The 25,946-nt window shown below is 40.6% G+C and overlaps 1 protein-coding gene across 1 annotated transcript in view; it reads right to left on the bottom strand.

Annotated features, from left to right (window-relative positions):
* The window catches only part of KDM3B (lysine demethylase 3B), a 45,056-nt gene that overhangs the window by 6,589 nt on the left and 12,521 nt on the right, over nt 1-25,946 (bottom strand). The window contains exons 9-19 of the mRNA XM_017728064.1: nt 25,124-25,325; nt 23,569-23,783; nt 22,354-22,506; nt 21,267-21,374; nt 19,672-19,799; nt 18,728-19,004; nt 17,605-17,861; nt 13,796-14,062; nt 5,825-5,996; nt 2,143-2,233; nt 1,926-2,056 (exon numbers count right to left, since the gene is read on the bottom strand). Coding sequence (XP_017583553.1) covers nt 1,926-2,056; nt 2,143-2,233; nt 5,825-5,996; nt 13,796-14,062; nt 17,605-17,861; nt 18,728-19,004; nt 19,672-19,799; nt 21,267-21,374; nt 22,354-22,506; nt 23,569-23,783; nt 25,124-25,325 — 2,001 coding nt within the window. The remainder of the gene's footprint in view (nt 1-1,925; nt 2,057-2,142; nt 2,234-5,824; nt 5,997-13,795; nt 14,063-17,604; nt 17,862-18,727; nt 19,005-19,671; nt 19,800-21,266; nt 21,375-22,353; nt 22,507-23,568; nt 23,784-25,123; nt 25,326-25,946) is intronic.

Here is a 25,946-nt window from a genome sequence, read left to right as displayed (position 1 = left end):
AAACAGTTCAAGTATTTCTATATAAAAATTGGTCAGTATTTAAGGGTCCTCTAGACAAAAGATTTCTTCAAAGCTAACTTCTATAAACAGTCCTTTTATTTAGGTAACTGAGTATCACTACGAATCAAACGTCATGAATTTTGTATCTTAATGCTTTAAAATGCTAAGCACATGAAAGACTTCGCTATTGTGAATTTTTTTCACCACATACTCTGCAAACAAAGCCATATATTTACAACCAAAATACATTTAAGTTGCTAGAAATGTTACTCATATTCACCATAGACAGAATTACTATTTTTATATTGAGGTGCACCCTTTAATTTGCCTGTCAAGCAGCTAAGAGCAAAAAGATACAAAACTAATTTTGAAGACAGACCTAGCTAATTTTTTTTCTTTTAATTTCCAAGTAAAGAGAGTGTAATACTTTCTCTCTTTGGACCAAGACCTGTATGTCTAAAAAGGATCAAATAGTAAAGGGTTATGATCTACACTAAGAAAAATACCATCAACCCTGCCTCCACAAGCTCTGATAAAAAGGAAAATAGAACTTTGACATTTAAGAAAAATTCAACAAAATGAATCCATTCCTTCCATTGATAGCAACTAGCAATATACAGAAACAAGTCAGCAGTGACTGATTACGTTCCTTCTTGCTGCACTCTTATTTATGTATTGCTTGATTACATTATAAGCTCTTTGGTGTACGGATTCCTTCACTCAACTTACATGTCTAGTAGTACATAAACCAAAACACTGAACACTGTTAAATACTGGAATAAGCTCAATTTGCCTAAGCTGCAACAACCTATTTAACTTTTATTTGCAATGTTGTACTGCTTAAAAAAAAAAATCCAAAATAGCACCACATCTCTTTGAGAACTGCAATATGTTGGCTCACAGCTTAAGTCTAACCCACATTTGGTTACCGAGATACAACATTCTTAAAATGATGAAACAGTGAAAAATCTTCCATGTCCTTGGGTGAGTTGTTACTGTAGGTGTAACAACAATCGGAATGCAAAACCTTAAAAAACAGTGCACCTGTCTCACCAATATTCAAAGAGAACCACATAAACTACATTAGGGTAAGTTTGCTTCCACATACTTGCTTTGTGAGATGACTGCAACTTTTTCCTTATCAGTATCACTTGACATTTTACAGCATATACAAAAACCAACTACTCTAAACGTTATTTTATTCTAAAGCTGCAAAAGTATGTGCTTCCAAATCAATCAGTTATTTAAAAACATCCTGTAACAACCATTGGTTTTAAATTAAAAGTCTACAAAACCTGCTTTGGGCCATGACCTCAAAGTCAGTACATTCAGGAACTAAAATAATTCAAGCTGACATGCTTTTTTTGTTCACATATCCTCCACACAGCTATATTACAATCATCAGAAAATGTAATGCTTCACAGCCCCATGTAGGTTATGTGCTCAGATATATGCTACTTACCTACTAAATAATTAGCCTTAAGAGGACAAACTATCCAATTCAGGTAGCTGAACATGGTGACAGTTTTGTTTTGCATATTGTCAGTGGTCTATTTTATTAGACATGGATTAAGAAAATTACAACTCTGGTTGGAAACATGAATGCACAGGTTAAAGTGCCCAGAAGGTGGGTAGTTTTCCTCTTAAACACATCAGTTGGTCTCAAAAAGATACTAACTTTTCCTTGAACCCTGTATTGGTATTATGCTTGTTAAATGTATTACAAATCGGATATACAAGGCAGAAAAGGGCACATCTGACAGAGAGACGACTAAGTAAGAATAGATCGCAGGACTAAATGAAAAAAAAGTAACAGCAGGCTCTAGGATAAGCACAGAGTTTTGACTAATGCCACAGCCATGTATTTGTCCTAAGTATAATAAAGAGTCTCAAACCCCAGTATCTGCAGAACTATACTCACATACCATACGCATTGTACATTTTGGGACCCAGGTCAGGACGGACAAAGTAGCTTGGCAGCCTAGAAGCCAAATTCAGTCTGCCATCTCTCTTGGTATATTCAGGAAGAGGAAGATTTTCCATCAAGTCCTCAAACCTAGAGAGCAAAGAGAGACAAAGGTGGGTTATCCTCCTGTAGCACCTACAGCAGTCCTGTCAGCACTGATACTACAGGTTACTTACCTGGTAGGCATCATATCTCTGAAGTCCTCCCCTGGAGGCCAATCCTTTAACTTTAGTACCATTGGCTGACCATCATCTGACCTGAGCCGTTCTGCAAGAAACAAATTAAGATTTCTTCATGCAGTATCTTTTTACCACAGCCCAATACCTTGTTAAAGCTGTAAAGGGTTTCTGCACCTCTTACAGGGCACAGCAAAATGGATCCTGGTTTTGCTTTGGGCTTCCAAGCATTGTCATAGTATGACCCACAGCAGTTTAGCAAGTATATCTATAGATACAGGTATAATTACCTACAGCACAAGTTTGACAGATCTCGCACAGCTGCTAAGTTTTAGAATAGTTTTTATTCAGCTTCGAAAACAAGCCTTTCCAAAGCATTCTTCCTAACTCCTTTTGCCAAAGTCTGAGGGAGCTTTATCTTTAATTTCAAGAGAAGTGGTACTTCTATAAAATAAAAGTTATTGGTTCTTGTTCTGAAATCAACCCTAACTTCAGTGTAAAGCAATAAACCATGGTACACCACATTCGAAAAAGCTAAAGGGCAGGTGGTCACAAAGAAAGACAGCCTTTATTTTTTTTAATTCTTCTTTGCTGGAGGCACTCAAATTAGCAGACTACCAAAACCAAACATTTGTTCTTCACTTTAAGAGTTTTACACGAGTCCTGACTGGAAACAGAAAGCTGGCAACACAGAAAGATGGCATTACATATGCAACAGTGGATGTATGCTATGATGAAACATAGATTTAGAAGAAACATAAAGATTTTAGTTATAGGCTAGCTGTGTTGAAATTAGTTAGAATAGGAAGGAATTTGGGCCCAGCTAGAGTTAATTAAAATAGTTAAGAGAGCTGGACCTGAAATGGGTTTTAAGATGTTAATAACTGATTACCAAATAGCTGACGATCTGTCATTTGCATGTTTGCTTAGCTGTGCTTAGAACGAGGAATAGAAACTTTGATAAGTTGGTGCAGGGAACAAGGACAATTAGCAATTTCCTCCCTTGGTGGGAACCCATTCAAAAGTCACGCAAGAGGAAACTTAGAGGTCACTAAAGTAATTCGGATTGTTAAAGTTCAGAGAGGCGAAAAGGTCAAAATGAGGAAGACGAGCTACTTCATCTTTTTAAGACCACTGACCCAATTCAAGACCACCGACTCAATTCAGGACACACACTACGCATGCTTAATGACATTTAAGCTCATTTCCATACGAAGTGGAGAATGGGAGGTGTTAATGTTATGAATATGCATTTGTATTTTGGATAGTCATAATTTTTGTAAATAAAAAGCTTTGTGTTTGCTTGGATCGGGGCCCTGCGTCTTAGGGAGCTATCCCACACAGTGCCTGGCACCAAATAAAACATGCACTTTCTAACTCTAAACTGAGAATTTTTGTCCGTCTCAGTTGGATATCGATATTAGATCGATATTCATAGTTTGGTAAATCAGTGACAGCACTGACCATATCAACTGCTGTTTTACCTCAGATCTTAGGGCTAGATCTCGAGGCTAAGAGAGTCTATCTGGAAGTGGAACACGAGCAGCTTAGAACTCAGTGTAACATTTAGAGAAAAACAAAGTTCACTCTTCTACCAGATTTTTCACAACTCTACATGAAGCCACCAATAGAAAAACAAGGTGTACAGCAGTCTTAACACTTTAGCATCCCCATCTCCCCAGAGAGTAACACCCTTAACTGCTTCCTGACTTCCCAAGGATTGTCAGCCAAACTGATCTAACAGAGCTCCTGACAGCATCAGAAGTGAAAGCATATCTAAGAAATTAGAACTTGGAGACCCGTGAATCACATCTGCGCTATATATCAACAGGCTACAGAAGACAGCCTGAGTTTGCAATTAAAAAAAAAAAATTACTGAAATTAAAAGGAATTAAGAACTGCAGATACGTAAACTGAAGTGACTGATTTACAGATAACAAACTTTGATATGCTACAGATTTTAGAGAGGCAAGTGAACTGAAAAGCTCAAGGACTTGAATTTAAAGATGTTTTACAACTTCCCATATTCAAGATTTTGAACTCATCAAGGATCTTTGTTCTAAACAAGAAGCAGCTTGTAGGGAGGCTATTCAGAAAGGACAGAGTGAAGAACTACCTGGATGAAAACATACAGATCTGACAAATTACATGAAACTGGACGAACCCCAGAAAATATCTGATCAGCAAAGAAAAGCAGGTGTAAGAAGGATCGAAACAAAAAGTCAGACCTTTCAAAAGTCCATTTTAAGCCCAAAAGTATTAAAAGAACAGCAAAAGATTAAAATTAATTAGAATAAAGTATCTTATAGAATAATCTCAATAACACCTCCAAAGTCAGTGGCTGTTCTACAGCTCTTGGTAACTTAAAGCGAGGGTGGGAGCCAGCCACATTTTTAGAAAATTTAGAATTCATGTAATGCAGAGAAGTCAGAGACATTAGGTAATTTGCCAACAGTTTTCATAAGAATTAGCATGTGAAATCTCTGGACTAGTAGCAAATAATACTCCTCTATATTAGGGATTGAACATGGCTGAAAAAACTCTAAATAAAATGTATTTAAAAGAAACTATCAAGAATGATAAGGTTTTCCAACTAGTCACTAATAGTTCTCAGGTAAAGTGTGGTAAAGGCATTGTCTAAAAGAAAAGCAGAAGCTGATTTTGCTGAAAGGAGTGTATCTGCCTGGAGACAAACTACAAGTAACATTTCTCAAAGATAACTTGACCCATACAAATTCACTATTTTCATGAACGACCCCAGCACAAAAGTGAAGAGTTTGTGAACTTTCCCAATTACTGTCAATACACAAAGACCACACCATTATATCCTCCTAGGCCATTTATTTCTGATTAATAACAAAAACAGTATGAAACTTAACAGTACAAAATACAATACTCCGTACTACCCACATAAAAAAAAACAAGTCAAAAGCAAGGAGTTATTTGATTGGAAAATGACTCGGATCTAGGTATATACAATGTAAAATGCTTTTCAGAAGCTCTTTAACCTAACCAGTTATGCCCCCAGAAATTTTAGCTGGTTAGTTTCCCCATTCACACTTGACAGAAGGTTTTCTCAAAGAAGAACTTGAGCATTAAATAATGTGTTATCATGTGAGGCATGCATATAGCATTGCCATTTGTAATACATATAAATTTGTATTTGTACTCACAGATGATCTACCAAAAAAGAATTTGCAATGTCAAGTGTACTTAACTGATGCATTCCACCAAGTCCAAGTTTTAGTGTCAAAAGTCTCAGTCTGTTTTAGCTCTGCAGGATCCCTTTAGTTTTACAATAAAAATTGAGGTTGAAAGGAGAGCAAGGGTAGGCATATTACTTACTGTCTTAATAATGGTAACTCATGATTAATTTCACTGGGAAAAGGTAAAAAAAAAAAGTAGTTTCCCATGAAATGGATAATTTTTTGACATATGAAAGTAACACACCCCAACACACTGCAGTAGAGACAGTCCTTTTGGGCAGTCCTGCCCTAATCTTCAATAAAGTATTTTCTAGGGTGTGCTACATGTAAGGAACAATGGCTTCTTTGGATGAGACTGATAGGTATCCGGATTTTTTTCTTAATTTATTTTTTAAGAAAACAGGTGGAAAATGAAGAGTTGGAAGATAGCAAGACAGACTGCTCAGTTAAACTAGTCAGCCATAAATATTACTTACTAGATATTATCTCAAAGCCATCCCAGAAGTCACGCACTTTCACGTCTGAAATTATGGCACAGTTCCTGCAGTTCACCAAATCTACATCTTGATCTCCAAATTCCAGGCTGAAAGCTTCTGGTTTCCAAAGCTCTGACTTCAACTTCTTATGGACACCAGATACCAGCACGGGCTGAGAATACAAAGATGAATGCTTACTCCACCATAACCAAATTTCTTACACATGCAGCCAAACTTTCTTAAGAGAGCCGAGACTCCTGGCTACCACCATACAAAAGACACCACAAATCTATTTTCATCCATGTCTGGGTTTTGTGTATCAAGCAAATAACCAGAGTCAAAGCAAACTTTAATTCCACGCCGTGTGCAGTTGCCTTAGAAGTGGCGTTGGATTAGACTTGCCAAGGCAAGTGCATTAGGTCTCCATGGCAAGGTGCTGGCAGCAGGTGTAGGCTCTGTGAGAGGACGCTGGGAGCTGCTCCATGGTGGACACAGATGGTTCCACCTGGCTCAACAGACCCATCACTGGCCAACGTTGAGCCCATAACTGATGCTGGTGGCATCTCTGTGATAATTAGAATGGCTAAAAAGTTCTCCAGAGCTGCTGCGTGTGTGTGTGTGTGTGTGTGTGTGAGAGAGAGAGATAGACGGGGACACACACAACACACAGACGGCAGGCAGGGGGAAGAGGCAGGGGGAAGGGAGAGAAACAACTCTGCATACACCAAGGTCAGTGACGGAGGAGGTGCTCACAGCCCATCAAAGAGCATGGTGAGGCAGGCTGTCCCCCTGCAAACTGTGGAAGACCACGGTGAAGCAGAGATCCATCTGCAGTCCACAGAGGATCCTGCACTGCAGCAGAGGGATATTCCCTGGAGGAAGCTGCAGTCCATGGAGAGCCCATGCTGGAGCAGGCTCTGGGAGAAGCTGCGGGGAGAATCCCACAAATAAGCAAACTTTCTGGTAAAAACTGTGCCCACTGGCAACCCACACTGGAGCAGCCCATGGAGACAACTCATGTTAGAGCCATTTGTGAAGGATAGTATCCTGTGAGAGGAACTTCACACTGAAGCAGTGGGAAAGTGTGAGGAGGACAGTGTTACGAACTGACCACAACCCCCATCATCCCCCCTGTGTCACTCCAGGGACTGTGGGGGTGAGGAGGTAGAATAGTCAGAGATGAGAGAGTAAAGTTGAGCCTTTAGGAAAAAGGTAACTTGGGGGGGGAGGGGTAAGGTGTTTACTGATTTGTCTTTTTTCTCTACCATCCTGCTCTATTTTTAATTGGCAATAAATTCAACTCCTTTATCACAAGTTAAACCTGTTTTGCCCATGACAGCAATCACTAAGGGATCTCCCTGCCTTTATCTTGACCCACAAACTTCTTCACCTGATTTTCTTCCCCTGCTCTGTTGAGAAGGGGGAGTGAGAAAGCAGCTGGATAGAGGGGTCTGGCAGCCAGACAGGGTCAATCCATCTGTGGCAGTACAGTAAGTGTAGAATCCCAGCACCTGTCCTTTTTCTTAAGCAGACATGCAACTACCACTAGAAACAGCATTTGTAGTAAAGCCTTCTCACGTGAAATTTTTGTCTTTTAATATGAATTGTTCAACTATTTCGCTTGTTATTTATGTATAATCACAGATCAACATTAATTCCCTAAGACAAAACCAAGTAGCAGAAAAAAGGCTGTTCACTTGCAAAAGGGGTTTTAAGATGTTTAGGCTAATGATGTACATATATTCCACACAGATATTTCAGTGGCCTCTCCCCATAAACACTCAAAGCATTTGCTAAACTGACAACAATTGGGAAAGGTATACCAGACAATCCTCCCAACACTGCCAAAACCTTTTCAGTTCCTTTCACCCTGCCATCTCAAAAGAGAGTTACCAAACTTGAGAGAAAAGGAAGAGGGTACAAAGTGAATTTGCACATAAACGATTCCCACCTGAAGACCTTTAGCTTTAGTAACTGCTGCCTATGTTCAAATAGCAGTTCCTATGTCTACGCAAGTTTGAATTCATTCCAAGCAGTGCCCTATACTTTAACAATGATCTGATGGTGGGTCTGGTTTATTCACATGAAGAGCTCAGCACAACCCCGAGAAGCACAGATGTCCCTAGATGCAGTAAAAGTGTGTTAGGCAAAAGTACCTACAGAGCTTATTCAAGCAACTCTAAAGCTATGCTGCTTAAAAACACTCCAGTAACTAACTGCTGCTTCCTTTTTATTGCCCAATGGCCTCTAAAAGGCCTAGTTTCAATTTGTCCCTAAATGAGGGCAACTATTGATTCAGAAATGTACGGAACAAAAACCCAACTCTGGGGATAACAGAAATAGCCTTGGTTTTCAAACACAATACAACATAGCCATTAAGTTCTAGAAGGCAGCAATGAAACCTCAACTCCAGAAGAGTGAGATTTAAGAAAACAAAAAAGGGTTGTTACTTTACTCCTGTCAATTTCAGGGGAATGAAAAGAAGTAAAAAACCCTACAGAAACATTTAGATTGGAAGTTACTACCCTCACACCGAAAGAGAGTATTTTCTTGTGTTGAGGCTGAACTTTCTGCACCCACTCCCACTTGTCCTGCCAATGAGCGTTAACAAGAAGAGCCTAGCTCCCTCTTAAAATTTCCTCCCCACGCTCTCCTGAGCCTTCTGTTCTCTAGGCTGAACAGCCCCGGCTCGCTCAGCCTCTCTTCATCTAAGTGATGCTCTAGTCCTTTCATCACCTTTGTGACCCTTTGCTAGGCTTCCTCTAGTAACTCCACGACTCTTTTGTACTGGGAAGCCCAGAACTGGACACAGTACTCCAGGTGAGGCCCCTAACAGTGCTGAGTAAAGGGGAACCATCACTTCCTTTGACTTGCTGACAATTCTCTCTGTCATGAGGACACATTCTTGGCACATGGTCACTCCCTTGCCCACTGGGACCCCAAGATCCTTCCAGCAAAACTACCTTCCAAATGGTTGCTCCTCAGCAACTGCTGCAGCATGTTATTCTTCCTTGATGTGCAGGACATTACATTTTCCCTTGCGGAACATCACCAGGTTCTTCTCAACCCAATTCTCCAGCCTGTTCAGACCCTCTGAGTAGCAGCACAACCATCTGCTGTATCAGTCATTCCTCCTAGTTTTGTATTGTCTGTAAACCTGCTGAGGGTCTATGAACCCTTTCCCATCTAGGTCACTAGTTACATGATAAATACTACTCACCCCAGAAGTGACCCCCTATGATATACCACTAGTGACAGTGCTCTCACACATGGCATTTCAGTCAATTTTAAGTCCATCACACTGCTCACTTACCAAGTCTGTACTTTACTTTGTCTGATGACACCATGACAGTGTAAAAAGCCTTTATTAAAGATAAAAAACATCCAGTACTTTCCCTTCATCCACCAAGCCAGTCATCTCATCACAGAAGGCTACAAGGCAGGTTAAGCATGATTCAAACAGTATTCCCGAGCTCCTCTTCTCTTCATGACCATACCTCCATGGATTCTTCCAAGCAAGTATCTGAAAAGGTGAAAGTCTGCTCTCTCAAAGCCCAGATTTGTGATCATGATTTTTTTGCTTTGCTCCCTCCTCTCAAAATCTTGATCTGAATGCCACCATCTAATAGTCACTGCAGCCAAAGGTGCCGCGTATCTCCACATCAACAACCTTCCTTGTGTGGAAGCACAAGGTCCAGCACAAGCGCCCTTCCCGAGCTGTTTCCTTGATCAGCTGTCTCAGGACATTGACACCAATGCACTTCAGAAAACTTCAGGACTGCTTGCGACCTGTTGTGTTGTTCCTCCAGCAGGTATCACAGTGGTCCCATGAGGCCCAGGAAATGTGAACACAAGGCTTCCTCCAGTTTTCTGAAGACGGCCTTATCACTTTTTTATGGTCAGTTGGTCTGTAGCAGATACTTGCCACAATGTTGTCCATGTTACTCTGCTCACTAATCCTGGCCCATAAGCTCTTGAATCATCAGCTCCTTCACAATTTCATGCATTCTAGCTTCTTCCTCACAAAAACAGCAATGCTCCCTTCTCATCTTCCTGGCCTGTCATTCCTGTGTTGTCCTTCCTGAACAGCCTGTACCTATTCCTTCCCATACTACAGCTGCATGAGCTATCCCACCACTTTGTCATACCAATGAGACCATGGCTGTGCAACAGCACACTAATCCCTCCTGTTTGTTCAATGTGCTGCATGCATTAGTGTACAGGTACTTCAGAAAGACACCTAGTCACGTTGATTTCCCAGAAACAGTATGAGAGCTTTCTTCACAATGCTGGGATGCACACAGATCTTTACTTACATGCATATGCTTGAGGTGGACATCTTTCATCCTTGGTTTCTTAAGTATGAGATTACCCCTGTTCACTTCACCTCACACTGCTCGCTTGCCAAACCAATCAACTAATTCCTTCCTTGATCACTGGTCATACTCTCCCTCCCTTGTTCCTGCTTATAGCTCTCCTAATAAGGTTGGCCAGCGTGTTGGCAAAGATGCCATTTTTTTTTTTTTTTTTTTTGCTTTGGTGGATCCTATCTCTTCCAAGCAATCCCCAATCCTCTTTGAGGTTCCCACAATCATAAAACCCTCTTGGTTAAAACCAGCTGTGCAAACAATGGTTGACATGCAGGATCTCTCCACTCCCCTACCCCTCACTGGCATGAGTAAGAAAACCATGAGGGCTCCATAGCCTTGATTAATACCCAGAGCCATACAGTCACTCTTGATACTGTCCTGGTCTCCCCAATAGTACTGTGTGTGCCAGTATGGAAAAGCAGCAGAGGGCACATGTTTGAGGGACAGGTAAGCTTTGGTAGTCTTTCCACTATGTTCCAAATGTGAGACCCTGATAAGCAGCAAACCTCCCTAAGAGCAAATACAGCAATCTCAAATCTTAATGTAGTCCCTCATCCCAGCAAAAACGGTAACATTAAGGCAATAAAAAAGTTTTAAGCATATTCTACAACAAACACTAGGGATCATGTATGAGTAAAAAATAACAGTACCTTTCACAGGATGTGTGGAAAGGACTGCCTGGTAGACTTTAAGCTGACGGATAAACCAGCTGCCTTCAGTACAGAAAAATAATGACATTTTGATCCCTGCTGTATTCACTTGACCACTTGTAAATTGCAATTAAAAGAAACCCCAAAACAACCAAACTACTTAACTTAGTAGACCCCTTCTTGCCATCCATGGCAGCAAATTTGCCATGGAAGAAATAAAGTATTCTCTCTAGCGAAGAACACAGATAGGGCTCCAAGATAAAAGGACAGTGGACTTGCCTGGTAGACATCTCCTGCCAAATCTGCTCTCAAACTACAGGGAGATAACAACAAAATAAAAAGCTCCAGTACCATACCAGATTTTCACTGTCTCAAAAATGAGAAATCCTAGCATGAAAATTCAGAAAATATCAGGTTGCTACAGGATGAGAATCCTAACTATCCCCAGATGAGCAACAACCATTTCCAGAGAGCAAAATGCTCTTGAAAAACAGCTTCAGCAAGAATTAATCTTATGGTCTCTCAGTGAATTCTGGGATAAGACAGTTGAACTTATTTCTGACAATTTCTAAGAGAAAGGACTCAAAAAATGTTGCTCTTTTTGAGTGACACTGAAAGACTGCCATTTATTATCTAAGCATTAAGGGAAAATAATTTTCTCTTTTAACAATTTGGGATGCCACCATAGCCAAGATCTTCATATGGCATGGATCTCGTGCCCAGTGTGCATTTATTCTGCTGGGGAGGGTGGATAAGGGTTTTTTTTCCAAATAACCTTTTCAAAACCACAAAACAGGAGGATGATTTGGGGAATGGTGGTAGAATTAATGTTCTTTCACTTCACTTTTAAAGGTGCAGCTGGGATTTACAGGAGGATGTAAGCCAAGGAAGAACTCTGACAGAGCAGTTTCTTGAGAGAGTCTCTGCTTGAAGAAATTCTTTTTAAAATAACCTTGTTGAGACAGTAATGCCTGCCTGGGTCACATGCTCTCTTACGCAGGAACAACGGAGGTTGTTCAATTCCTTTTCACATTTCAACAGAAAACTCAAATGACTGCAACACCACTTTGAGGATCCCTGAATGAGCAAAGGACTTGCCCAGTCTGTTCCTATTCAAGGGGTCTTCTGAATGATAAAATGATCCAAAATCATCAGTAGCACACCTTGGGGCACAGCCTAAAATAGTGGGTCGCAAAGAGTACACGAGCATGGCAGTTGTAGCCAGAGCCTCAGGGAGTGCACCAACTTTGATGGCGATGCACACTGCAAGCTACACATCGGACACAAGATTGGTAATCACATCTCTAGACTCCATAAGCAGTCTCTCAAGACTCATTACCAGTCAAGGACCCCAAGGTCACAAGCAGCATCTTGCACATGGTGATTAACCATCTCATTGGCAGAGAAACTGACAAGCACATTTTTTGTAGGCATTCCCAAAATATTTAGGATCTTCACAGAGAGACAGTAGTATTTCCTGACAAAAAGTGTTGAGAAAATTATCAAAGTATACTAACCAGAAACTAAGAAGCTCTTTGCAAAGAAAGGCAGATGATGGACACCACAGCACTGCAAAAGAATGATCTGAAATCCCTCATAAATCAGAAAAATACAACAGGATGAAAAGTAAAAAAAATAAAAGGAGACACCTATGCACCCCAAAGAAGTCAGGACAGGAAGATAACTGCATGTAGTGGGAAGCTGGCAATGAAGTTTCTAGTCAGACAAACAAGGGTGTGCTGCACAGTACCTTCCTCCAACTATTAGGAGCTGGCCAGAGGAGTCCTGAACAGGAATGCGGCTGGCGGCACAAGTCATCTTTGCAGTTCTTATGTATGTGCTAGTTGTGCTTGTGCCCAGGGAACCCAGAGAATGTGCAGTTCCATGGGACAGGCTACACTTAAACGAAAAGTACTCTACTTCTGTCAGGAATAGACTCTGAGTGCTAAATGAGATACATGCAGTCTGTTCCTCCACCCCACCTCAGCATCTTGTGATCAACCACAAATAAAAATGGAATGCGACTGCCAAGCGCACTAGCACTGTAATAACAGACTAGCCGACAACAAGCATTTCTCCAGAAAAGATGATGAGGACACTTAATGGTCTAGCATGAATGGTCTCAACTCCAGGTAGTTAGTGAAGGTAACTGTGTCAGAGGCAGCTGCAGAACCAAGTGTCAAGAATACAATTTGAACAGTGATGGACATCATCCTCTGTTAGAGCTGTGGGTGCACTTCCTTTGCAGCAGCAATTACTCACCCATTTTTTAAGATTCAGCTTGTCTGACCAGGCTGATCTTACTGATTCTCTGGAGAAGTCTAAGCTGCAGCACTACAGACTGAGATCTGAACAAGTGGCAATGCTGAGAGCAGGTCTAAGATACAGTCTGTTGTCTGAAGGGCTGAGCACTTGATGGCACCTCAGACAACCCACGAGAGTGCTCCATGCATGAGTTGCTGAGTCCAGAACAACACTTGGGTTCCCACTGGCTGTAGGGCTCAGGGTGAGATACTGTATCAAGTAAACCCAAAATTCAGTAGACTGCATTCAGCATTTTCACTCTTGCACATGCTGCAGCTGGAAGGAATGGACCTTTCCCTGAGGCTATAAAGCATCAAGTGTGGGTGCACACCGGAAATCAGAGTGGATTCACTACTGGGCTGTAGCAGAGCAGAGCAAGTTCAGCACAAAGCACACTACAACTAAAAAGGCTGTCACAGCACACACTCTCATAATGGTAAGTGCAAGAGTACATGGGCTCAAGTCACTATAGCATAGAGTGAACAGGGCTGCTGTGTCCCCTGTTTATAAAGCTACAGCTGAAATATTCATTCACCATATTCACTCAGGAGCAACTGGCCAAAGTCTGAATAGGCTCTTTTTACCAAGGTGCAGAGTGCAATTTCAGGACACTTATAAGCAGCAAGGGTTGGACACTTATCACCTACCTGGCCTTGTTTCCAGCATTCCCTGAAGATCTTCCAGTTGTTTTTGTTGCTGGGATCATGAAGGCAAAGAAGTCTACCATCACACAGCCAAGAATGGGAAGTGTGTGGATCCAGCACATTTAATCCCATCACCATTTCTTTCACCTCTCTCTGTGTGTCAGCTAAATTACTAGCTCGTTTTGCAGCATCAGATGTCTTCTTATTTTCCACCACAGAAGCAATGATATGGTCCAAGAAGTTTGGCAGGCTGGCTTTACCTTTGGCCCCCTAGAAGATGTAAATCCAGAGGTAAATCTAGTCTTGCAACAGTGTAAGTATTAACGTATATCTGCTCTCCTTCAGACTTAGTCACAGACACTGTGCTACCAGGAAAACATGCATCAGAAACAACTTGGCTCAGAGACAGACATATCCAGGTAAGAACAGAAATGGCTATGGCTCTGTTTTACAATGGTAAAAGTTAAAATAACCAACTACAGGCTACCTAGAAAAATATTACGCAGACATAAAATAGTAAACTTTAATGATCTAAATTCAGCTACTTTGATAGTAAAAAAAGTTCCTATTTTTTCTAACTTCATTAATATCTCAACTCTATTTCTCCATTTTCCTCATCCCATTACTAAGGAAGTGAATTCAACCTTGGGACACGTAAGCTGACGGATATGTAAACACTAAGCAAACAACGACAGAGAGAGAAGAAAGTGCTTCCTGTATGTCAGTGGAACCATTAGTAGACAGATTCTCTGGTTCTGGTTGCCATGCTCCTCAGGGGACATTTAAAACTCAAGGGGTGTTTAAAATTTGTAGCAGGTTAGCAACACAATCTTAAACTTTGTTTTAACTTAAAAAAATAAAAAGCCTGCCCATAGGCCTTGTTTATAGCAAAAAACTTAAGACACTAAATATATTTCATATATTCAACAGAAGATAAACACTTACTGGATCTTTATTCACACATTTGCAGGAGAGGGCAGGGGTGTGATAGATTTCTGGTAGAAAAAACCTTCTCATTCAAGTGAAAAAAAAAAGTCATAACAAATCAATCAACACCACTCCCTCCTCCCTCCCAAAAATTGCCATCTTCTTACAAACTAGAGTTCAATAGATAAAAAATTTACCATATACAGAACTATCAATATAAAACATAACACTATTCATTACTGAATATATCAATTCAGTAAAAAATACTTATGGAATTGTAGAAGAGTCTAGGTCCAACAGAAGATTTAGAGATCATTTGGTGTAAATTTCTGTTGAAATTAGGCTTCGTTCCCCTGGGCTGGGTCATGCCGAACTTTAACTTTATAGGGAGATTAATTCACTTCTCAGGGCAGCCTATTCCACTGCTTGCATGTAAAGGGAGAATTTTTTGTTATATCCAGACAGAATTTCTCCTGAAGCAACTGGTATTGCCCCTTGCCCTGTTAGCCGTGCATTCTTATGAAAGGAGTACCTCCCTATTCTCTACAACCATCTTTTAGATACGGTAAGATTGATCAGATCCCCAAAGCATTCTCTTCTCTAGGATGCATAGAACCAGTATCTACCACTTTTCCAAATGTGTCAAGCTCTCCAAAATGCTTTGATCATTCTTTATGGCCCTTCACTGGATCCCATGCAATTTTGCACTGTCATTCTTCAACTGGGGAAATCAAAACTGGAAACAGCGTTCCAGGTGTGGCCCAACAGGGGCTGAGTGAAATAACCACACTCCTGGATGTGCTCCAGCTGTATGCTTCCTGATGCAGACCAGGACTGTTTGTCTTTCCAGCTGCAGGTGTGCAGTCCTGGCCCAGGTGCAGCTTGCTGTCCTCCAGAACTCTAGGCTCCTTTCAGAGGAGCTGCGCCACTGCTAGTCTGATCCCACTCTCTACTGCTGCCTGGAATTATACTAGTTTTCTACAGCCCATCTTAGGCAAGTAAGACTAGATCATGATGTCATCCACTTTGGATGGTCTTAAAAGAGTACCATTACTCTGATTCTCTGGAGGCCGTAAGATAGATAATATGCAGTTTAATTATTAAAGACAATGCTTATAATTCTTCACAACAGACTGTCAATGCTCCAGGAACATCAAGATGATTCTCTTCATGAGCAGCAGTCCTGCTTCTCTCAATTTGAGCAATGCAACTGTTGTTTCTCAGGTATGTTTTGTTCATTCTACATGAAGCATCCAGACATTCAAGTCAGGAGCTGGACCAGAGTTCTCTACAAGTTTTTTCAAATCTAAATTACTCAGTGAAGATCAGAAGTCAGGAAAGTGAAAAAACACATTACACAATAGATCTGATTAGATGTGGTGAGAGAATGCATAGAGTCGCTGGGAGGGGGATACAAGTTGCTGGGACGGGGATATCTCAAGCCTTGAAGGAGTAAGTTGCTTTGAAACAAGTGACCACAATTTCTTCCCCTGTACTCAGTGATGAGAGGCAGAAGTATTCTTGGATTCACTTTCCTGTAGCAGCAGCATATTTTCATGCACTGTTCCCTCTAACAAAACCAACCAACATGAACTATAATCAAGGTTCCAGACAGTCAGCCAGCCTGCCTGGCAGAGAGTTAAAAAAAAAATCTGCTATGAGACAAGCCATTTCATCTTCCTCCTTACTCTGCCTAAGCTTTTGGAGAAAGTATTAGCCAAAAAGAGCTAAGCGTTGATAAATTCCACAGAATCTATCCTTCTCCTAAACTAAATGCTTCTAACCACGTCAAATAGCATTGATTTGTTCGGGATTTTTTCGAAGTTATTCCTTCCGAAATGGATTAAAGTATTGTTATTCCAGAATAAGCACTCAGAAATAGCAACTACACCTTAAACTCACAGAATCACAGAACCATGGAATGTGCTGAGTTGGAAGCGACCCATCAGGATCATCAAGTCCAACTCCTGGCCCTGCATGAGACACAATAAGAATCCCACCCTGGCCTGAGCACGTTGTCCAAACATGGTTATTCAGCTGTCTGCTGGACATTTTGTCCAGAAGGATACTGAGAGAGATGTCATCAAAATCTTACTTCCAGAAAGATTAAATAAATCTACTGGCTTTCCTAGATGAACGAGGTGGCCCTGTCATAGAAGGAAATCAGGTTCAACAAGTAGGACTTTCACCCACACGAGGACATGCTGGCAGTGACCGAGGACTGCATTGTACTCTGGATATTTACCTACACCTCCCAGAATAATCTTTTCCATTATTTCACTGGGCACAGGCCTGTAGTTTCCAAGGTCCTCTCTTTGCCCTTTTAGAAAATCAGGACAATGTTCACCCAGCTTCCAGTCACCTGGGACCTCTCCAGATTCCCAAGATTGCACGGAAATCGTTGAGAGAGGCTTTGCAATCACATCAGCAGCTCTGCGAAGATTCTCAGATGAATCCCATCAGGCCCCATAGATTTGTAGTGAACCAGCTGGAGCAGCAGATCCTGCCCAAGCATATTTTAGCTCAAATGCCTTTCAAGTATACATAAGTTTAAGCAACTGGTTTACTATTGAGTTTTTGTCTTTTTTTCTGGTATGCCCTTACAATATTTTTAAAGGTGTGAAATTTAAAGTGAGCTTTTATAGGGATGCTGATTATCAACTAAACAATTCATAGGCTGTATTAAACTCATTTTCTTGGTCTCTTCAAAAGAACAGCCTCTCCTCAGCAGTAGTAAACTAAAATTCTCTACAAATTTGTAGAGTGGTGGGTTTTGGCAAGGTATTACATTTGTTTCAACATTCAAGAGTAGAATACTATAAAAACATATAGATGACAATTGTTCCCTAGGACAGATATCATTGAAAGAAAAAAAAATTATTTACCGTAGAAGCTGCAGAAAAGACTGGAGGAAAGGGGATTCCTGTGTCTGATGGGACCTGCGGAAGCTTTCCTGGCCCTGTATGTAGCAGATCTCTGAGGCTGGAGCCTTCGGCTTTGTTGCTAGATGTCACTGGGCCCAACAAGAGGCTATTAAACAGCTTTGGGGTTAGCGGGGAAACTTTTGTACTGGAGTTGAAGGAATCTAATCCAAAGGGTGAATGGGATTCTTTATTAAGCACTGATCTCAGTGATCCTGATTCTGCAAGATAAATATAAACATTACAGGGAGGGGAGAGGAAAAAATCCCCAAGAGGCAAAGTTAAAATGATCACAAAGTTTTCTGAAATTATTTGCTATTGCATTAAATAGGATATTAACAGAATCTTGTGGTAATGGTAAATTATCACTGTAACAGTGAATGAGGCACCTCAACAGATCTGATCTGAAAAGATGTGCAAACACACAATTTTTAATAGATTCAATTAAAAAACATTTCCCTGACTTTCTGAATTAACGTTTTGATATTAAATATTTCAATATTACAGTGACTAAGACCTGCAGAACTCGTGAGTGATTCACCAACATTTAACATCAACACGTAAAGTAGTCCCTTCCAGACATATGGACAGGAATAAATCCTGTGTTAGTCATACTACCTCTGACATCTAGGAAGTGTATTCACTCAAACTACTGAGTATTAAAGATGCTCTAAGCTTTCATCTAACTCTCCAACTGGACTCCAGTCTCAGTTCCTTGGAAATGCACTCTTCACATAGCACACAAAAGAGTTATATTTACTTCAACTGTTATAAAGTGACAAAACTGCATCTGAAATTAATTACTATCATTTTACACCAGGATATCAGCTTCTGAGAAAATAAATACATAAATTGGCACAGAAATAAACTGTGAGTGACAAGACAGTATTGTCTTCAGCTATATCATCTTTCCAGCTTTGCATTTTTCCAAGCCCATAGAACAAAACTGGTTCTAAGAGGCAAAGGAAGAAAAATTACCTTGTTCTTTCCTATTTAGGGCTAGACACTCTCACAAAGTATAGCAGTCGAACAGCATGTTATCATTTGTCTTTTGATTCCAACCCCAGAGGGCATTTCTTCTGCTCACCTTTTGTCTCCTCTTTTGCTTTTTGCGTTGCTAAATCTGCAAGCCAGTGTAAAGCTGACGATGGAGCTGTTTCTGGACAAAGTGGTCTGTTAGTCTTTACTTCAGTGTTATTGGTTGGTAATGTCTCCATTTTTGCAGAATCTTCTATCCTACTATCAGTTGCTTCAGATTTTGGTACAGTGTCCATTTCTACTTGCCCCACTGCTGCCGCCCCTGCTCCAGTGGAAAAGGTGTTCTCGTTTCCAGAGACTGATGCACTAGGATTTACAGTTGGAAGCTAAAACAAAAAAAAAAATAAACAACTGCTAAATTTTGAATAAAGGGAAGACTTCAACTTGGAAGACATTTTTCATATCCAATGCATTTGGTTTTGTCTGTTGTTTTTCTTTTTCCATTTGCTATAAGCACACAGTAAAATTAATTTATGCTAAGGTAGCAGCACGATACAGGAGCTTCTTGTCTGTGTGTATTCACCTTTGCACTGTGGTGCGAATTCTTACCATGTTATCATTTAGTCATCTTTTAACATAAGACCAAACTTTCTGATCTCTTTCTTTTTCGTTCTTTCAGGGGTTTTTTATTACAGGAGGATTTTTTGTATCGATAGTAACAGAACTGCTCCAGATTCCTTCAAGAACCACAACAAAATAAAAGCATGTATTCCAAGCTACTCACAGTAGTTTGTTTTAAAATACAGCATCAATATGAATGGCTTCCTACCCAATTTCTACATAAGAGTATTAGCCCAAATAACCACTTGGTAGATAACAGATGCAGTTCATGTCCCCAAAAAATGCCCCAGAAGACTTTTGCTAAACTAAAACACTCGGAGTACATATGGAGAAACTAAAATTCACAACAGGTCAGCCTAAAGGATATAACACCTTAATAGGTCTTAAAAATGTAAATGTCAAACAAGGTAATTTCAGCTTCAAATTACATACCTGTGATATTCCATTAGTGACAGCTGGTCTCAACACCGATTTGTTCTGTCGGTTAATACATGGACAATTGGCTTTAATACCCCATTTGCCTCGTGCTGCATGAACCATGTCTCCAATATTGTAAAGCGCTGTAAATAAAGTCAAGTCTTTAATATCACATGCAAAGAAATCTAAAAAAAAGGCCTAAACTATATATTCAAAGGGGTGAGGTTTTTCTAGTATTACTGTAAAGTATCTTTAAGGTCACATAATATATAACAACACATTGTCCCTGAACAGTACGTGACGAATGGTGCTAATGCTACCTTCATGATGTCACTGAGAGGCTGTCAAACCCCGCAAATCCTACAGATTATCATCTGCTCCTACTATTGCATGTAGGGTCCAACAATACTGCAATGAGGTGACTTTGAACCACCACAAGAAGCTAGATAACCCTTGAAGCAATGCTGACAGGATCTGGAGCACAGGTGTTCACCTCTACCCTCCTGGTACACAGAGAGATGTAATGAATTGAACAGGTGAATACCTGGCTGCATGGCTGATGCCATACTCAACAGTTTTGCCTTCTGTGACCACAAATCTACTTCTGAGAAGTCAGGTGTCTTGGGAGCAGATGGGATTCACCTGCCCAAGCAGGGCAAGAGAGTCTCTGCCAACAAGTTGACCAGCCTTATATGGAGAACTTTAAAACTAGATTTACTAGGGGGAAAGGAGATGCAGATTTGAGCAACAGACAAGAGCCAGGGGCTACTTAGCTATTAGGAAGCAACAGGGACACACCTGTGAAATAACTCAAAGGAATTTGGGCATGTTCCTGTCAAGAGGGGCAAGGCTGATAGCCCAGATGGAGGGCCTCTTCATACTAATGCATGCAGTTTGGGTGATGAGCAGGAGGAGCCAGAAGTCACTGTGCAACTAGAAAGCAACAATCTAATCTTTATCACCGCAACGCGATGGAATGAATTAAAGAACTGGTGCACTGTGGGGAGGTGTTCCCCACATAAAACAACATACTGTCCACACAGAGCTGTCTTTGAAAAACAGTGATGAACAGGTTGAGAACTCATGCGTAAAAATTAGGGACCAAGCCAACAAAGAAAACCTCACTGCTGGGTTTTACTCCAGTCCACTCAGCCAAGGGGAGCCTGTTGACAGTGTGTTCTTACTTCAACTACAGGAAGCATCATGCTCACATGCATGATTAGGGAAATTCAATCACCTTGACATCTGCTGGAAAAGCAACATAGAAAGCTGCAAGCTTTCCCTCCCCCTCACCAGAGAAGAAAAATAAAAACAAACCATCCCCAAAAAACTCTTTCTCGCTACTTAAACAAATTTACTGATACAACTTAAAAACAGCTGAGCACAAGTCACAGCTAATATTAGAAGGATGCGCACTTCAAATCCACAGTTTGGTCGTACTTGGGTTACCTTCCCTTCAACCCTTCTGCTGTAGCAAGTGGGAGTGTCCTCTAAATCCATGTTAGAAGAGGTATCAGCTACAACATCACCCATCTTTATATTTTTTTCCACTTGCTTTCTCAGAATTAATACAAAATTTGCTATTTTTCCTTTCATGTTTCAAGCATTACCTGTACCAGGGATGATCTGTGTTGGCATGAGATTCTCTGGTTCATGAGACTGACCCTTTGCACACTTCAGCCATGAGAAAACTTCTTCATCACCAATTTCCTCTGTCTCTGGAATAAAGAAAAAACCCAGATTTTGTACTAAAACTTTACCATACAGAGTATTTGTGCGTTAATATTGTTTCTTTAGATTCTTTACAGTGCAGGAAACTAACCTGGTGATCTCAGCAGTAAACTATAAATACAGACCATTAGGACTGGATATACAGCAACTTCTGCCTCTTCATAGTATACAGCTATCACAGTAATTTTCCCTCAGTCATCTCTAGCAGCTTATTTTCAATCACTAAAAATTTTGGTTTCTAACCTCACTTTCTAAAATATGATACTCTTGTTCTCATTATGCTTTTCTAAGTTATCATAATGAATAGACAGCGGTATTCACACTTATTAACATACAGAATTTTATACATCTGCTCCATATAATAATGGAACTCTCACAAATTAATCTTACTGAGATTGCCATTTGTTAGCATCCATGCTACCAGAGTGGTCTCAAAACAGTAAAGTACACAAAAAACCCCAAACAGGTATCTGCTTTCTCATGCCTGTATTTCCTAAAATTGAACTTACTTAACTTCTTCCTGAATTACAAGCCCTGGTGTGTCATGGAATCAAAAAAAAAAGAAGAAAACTTTCCAATCTAACTCCTTGTTAAAGACAGCAGCTCTCTTCAGTGTCTGCTTACTAGTTCCCCTTGCGACAGCTCTGAACTGTTAAGACACTACTCAATATTTCTTTTATACTTTCTGAGGAAAGGACAGAACTATATAGTTGACTGTCTCAGCAGACACTCTATGCCTGCTAATGCTGTAATTTTAATAATCACATCCTAAACAAATAGATAAAACACAGGTACATAAGGAAATGAAGAATGGAACAGCAGCATACAAGACAAGTTCTAAACATGCAGCCTTCCAAGCTGATACTCAGTAACTCTCTCACAAAACCTTCTGCAACTTCCCAGAAACTATTCCCTGCCTATAGTCAGTTCAAAGATTACAGTGGGGGAAAAATGCCCAGTACTCACCACTACGTGGACGGTTCTTCCTCAGCCGGTAACAGTCCAGACAGACCCCAAAACCACACTTCCGACAAACCCAATGAATATTGAAGAGTGTTGTCTCACATACATCACACATCTCCCTCACACCACGTACTGCTCGTTTCCATGCCACCTTCTCTATAGAGAGAAGGCACACTACGAATTATTGCTTTGACATTTTTCATTTCTCCCACCTAATTTGAGAATATCACAGCAACATTGAAAAATTCACAGCAACATGACCTGAAGGCAGAGTACAGAAACACATACTTTTTACATTCGTAGCCCCATTCTTTGAGTTGCTAGTCCAGTGACACTATCAAGTTCCCATTTCTAAGAATAGGTAAGGTCAGGTATCAAAAGGCACACTACAAGGAAATGCAGCACCTTGCAGTGTTCTGTAATAACTGAATTTAAAGGAGCACTAATGGAACTTCCAGCAAAATTACAAATCTTCTGCTAGTTTTATGAACAAGTGATGTCAATACATAAAACCACAGAGAATGTGTATTTAGTTCCACCACATAATACACATACACTAAAATCAGATCTCTGTTAACTATTCAGATTCTAAACCAACATATTTGCTAAGGAAGGGGCTCTCCGAATGGCTGCCCTTGTATGTTCCAGAAACTAAAGGGAAAAAAATCAGATAGTCAGTTATCCATGTGATAAGCTAAACCGGCTACCTTTTTTTTTCCTTAAACCTTTTCCCCTTGAAGTGCAAAGCTGGCAACTAGTTGCTCAGCTAAGTCCTTGCGGGCTGAATGAAGGTATTGCTCCCTCAAAAACCGTGAGCTTTTACATGATGTGCCTGGAGCATAAAAGGACACAAATAGATCAGAAAATCTGTTCATTAAAGCATAGCTGCTCAGTGTGGTAGGTACTCTGGCTTATTTCTATTTTCTTAGGAGCATGAGCCAGCTGATTTCTGCATTTAGTTATTAAAAAAATAATTTAATGTCTAGGACAGTTACCACTAGCTTCCTTGGTAGTAATGTTGCACTCATCCAAAAGGAAGTCTCAAATGCTGGTCCCACAGTTACACCCCAAGGAGGTGAACATAGCCTTCTCATTGGAAGAGCAGGAGAAGCATTTCAACACGAAATTATATGACATTTTCAATTCTATTCCACTGTATTGTACATGCATTATACAGAGAGGATGGAAAAAAAAACCCATGACAAAAGCCCAACTTACGATGTGGCTCTACCATCATCATTGCCTCCTTCTCTGACATAACAAGCTGGCAGAACTGGTCCCCAACATTGGCCAGGATATATTTGGAAGTTTCCAGATCGATCCCCTCTGCAGGAGAGGAAGAAGGAATCCAAAGGCTCATGGCATCAGGGTCACTTTGTTGTGGGTTCAAGAAACCTTCTACTCGTAGTATACCTTTCCGGGTAAATACCAGCCTGCACGAAATAGGATGGAGTAATTGAGAAACTGCTTAACCACCTTTAATTAACTTATAATGACATCTATATCAGAACATAAACCCAGAAAGGGGGGGAAAAAAGACTTCAGCTAAAGTGCTATATTCTACAGACAATACACTTATTATGCACATCCCAGTAACGCAGAGAATAAGGCATACAAAGCTGTGCCTGCAACACCCACTAGAACAAATCCCAAGGTCCTAGTAAACATTGGTGGGAAATTCCACCTAAAAGGAATTGCTACAGCTTGTTAAAATCCCACTTCTCTATCCTATTAATAGAAAGAGATGACAAAACTCAATTTGACCTGCTGCATGATGCTGCTTGCAAAATTCTGAATGGTTGTCATTCTCAATTTTAATTCATGCGAAAGTTTTTCCCAACTTTTGAGAAAACAGTATTTCAGTTCTGGTTAGGGCTGCCAGCACTCAGCAACTCTTCTAACAGCTCACATTAAGAGATATGCAAAAATCCTTGTTGCACTGCTCTCCCCATAGATGAATCACTACTGTTTTACCAGTAGCTGTTGACCCTCCTAATTCTTGTGGGGTAAAAGACGTAAAAATGTACGACAGAACCCTAAACATCTCCTGTCAATATCAAAGGTAACTTCATTCTTAAGCAGAACCCATCTTATCTTTAACCTCAAGCTAGATTAATTTTTAACAAGTTTAGGAAAAGAAGCAGCATGCTTACTGGATGGGTGACACATACTAAAAATTCACTTCATCCTTTACATGCCAGAAAGTCAATGAACATACTTTTGGAAAAAGATGCATAGCACTTGCTAGAATAGGCAGTTAAGGAAGACGAAGAGAAACATGACAGGTCGAAACACAACAGTGTAAGACATGTGCGCAACACAGAGAGAACACAGACATAGTGTTCTACTCCTAAAATTTAGTCCTGTACTTAACAGAATCTGGTCAAACATTAGCCTCATGCTGGCAATGTCCAGTTACTTGCTGAGTGGATTAAAATTTTACCTTTGTTCTGAATGTCTTGTGAAGGAGGGAGAGTTACTGCATACAAATTGCTACCCAGAAGTAAAATTCTACCCAATAAAGCAAATTCAATTTCCTGAGGCTGTACCTGGCAGCTCACTTAGTATCCTACAGCTTTATCTTTGAAAAGCAGCTCTTTCCGGCCCAGTGAGGGAATTCCGGTCAGGTGATGCAGGGAAACGCAAGACACTCAAAACCTTCATTATTGTACCCCCAAGCATATTTAATAAGTAAAACATAATTACTTCGTGCTTAGACATGGCCCAAGTTCTGCACATAGACTACATATAAAGAAAGGAAGAATTGGAGCACCTCCGGAAATGGAAGAAGCGACATGCCACAGTTGAGTCATCCTGCTCTTGCTCCTTAAATTTGCGGTACCGCTCCAGACGGCACTCCCGACACTTGTGCAGATGTGGAGCTACATTGATGCAAGAGCCATCCTGGAGAAAAGGCTCACCTGACTGCTTCAGCTTCCTCACCTTACTCATATCTTTCAGCACAGACTGGCCAACTGGGTGAGGCAAAGTAAAAATCTATTAGTTAACTGAAACAGCAAAAGGATACTGGCTCCAACAATCATCTTTTCAGAGATCTGTATGTTCATACCCACGTAAAACCAGAAAGTCTGTTCAAGCCTGCAGCATACCACACTTCTGTTCTGACAAATACATGCTTAAACATTTCTCAAAGTGAACATCAAATTCACATACAAGAAGCATTAAGCTTCAGCCTTGTAAGCATCCTGCGTGCTGTCTACTGAGCATGAATGAGGTTTACAACTGTGGTTAGTTCACGCAGTTCATTACACAGGAGATAACCCAGTATCCCACCTCTTTGTGCTTCCAAAACATTATCCGCATTCAAGTCATCACCTTTTAGGGGAGCTGTGCGGGGCCGGCCCTTTGGGGCTTGTTTCCCCTTTCCTTTACCCAGCAGTAATTCTGCATTGCGCTCCGCATTGGGGCCTAGCTTCGCCATCAAGTGGTCTGGGATACCCTTCATACAAGCCTTAGCCTGCAACTGGTCTTCAGAGTCACTCAAATCTGACAGGTCACTATTTGTACTGGAGTCAGAGTCCTGTTTGGATGTTAAGCTCCGCTCATCTAGCGAGAACCTTTTCACAGCTTCAAAA

This window comes from Corvus brachyrhynchos, unplaced genomic scaffold (assembly GCF_000691975.1).
Source record: "Corvus brachyrhynchos isolate BGI_N302 unplaced genomic scaffold, ASM69197v1 scaffold21, whole genome shotgun sequence".
Lineage (NCBI taxonomy): Eukaryota > Metazoa > Chordata > Aves > Passeriformes > Corvidae > Corvus > Corvus brachyrhynchos.
Note: the sequence above shows the minus strand (reverse complement) of the source record. Positions and strands in the feature narration are given on the sequence as shown.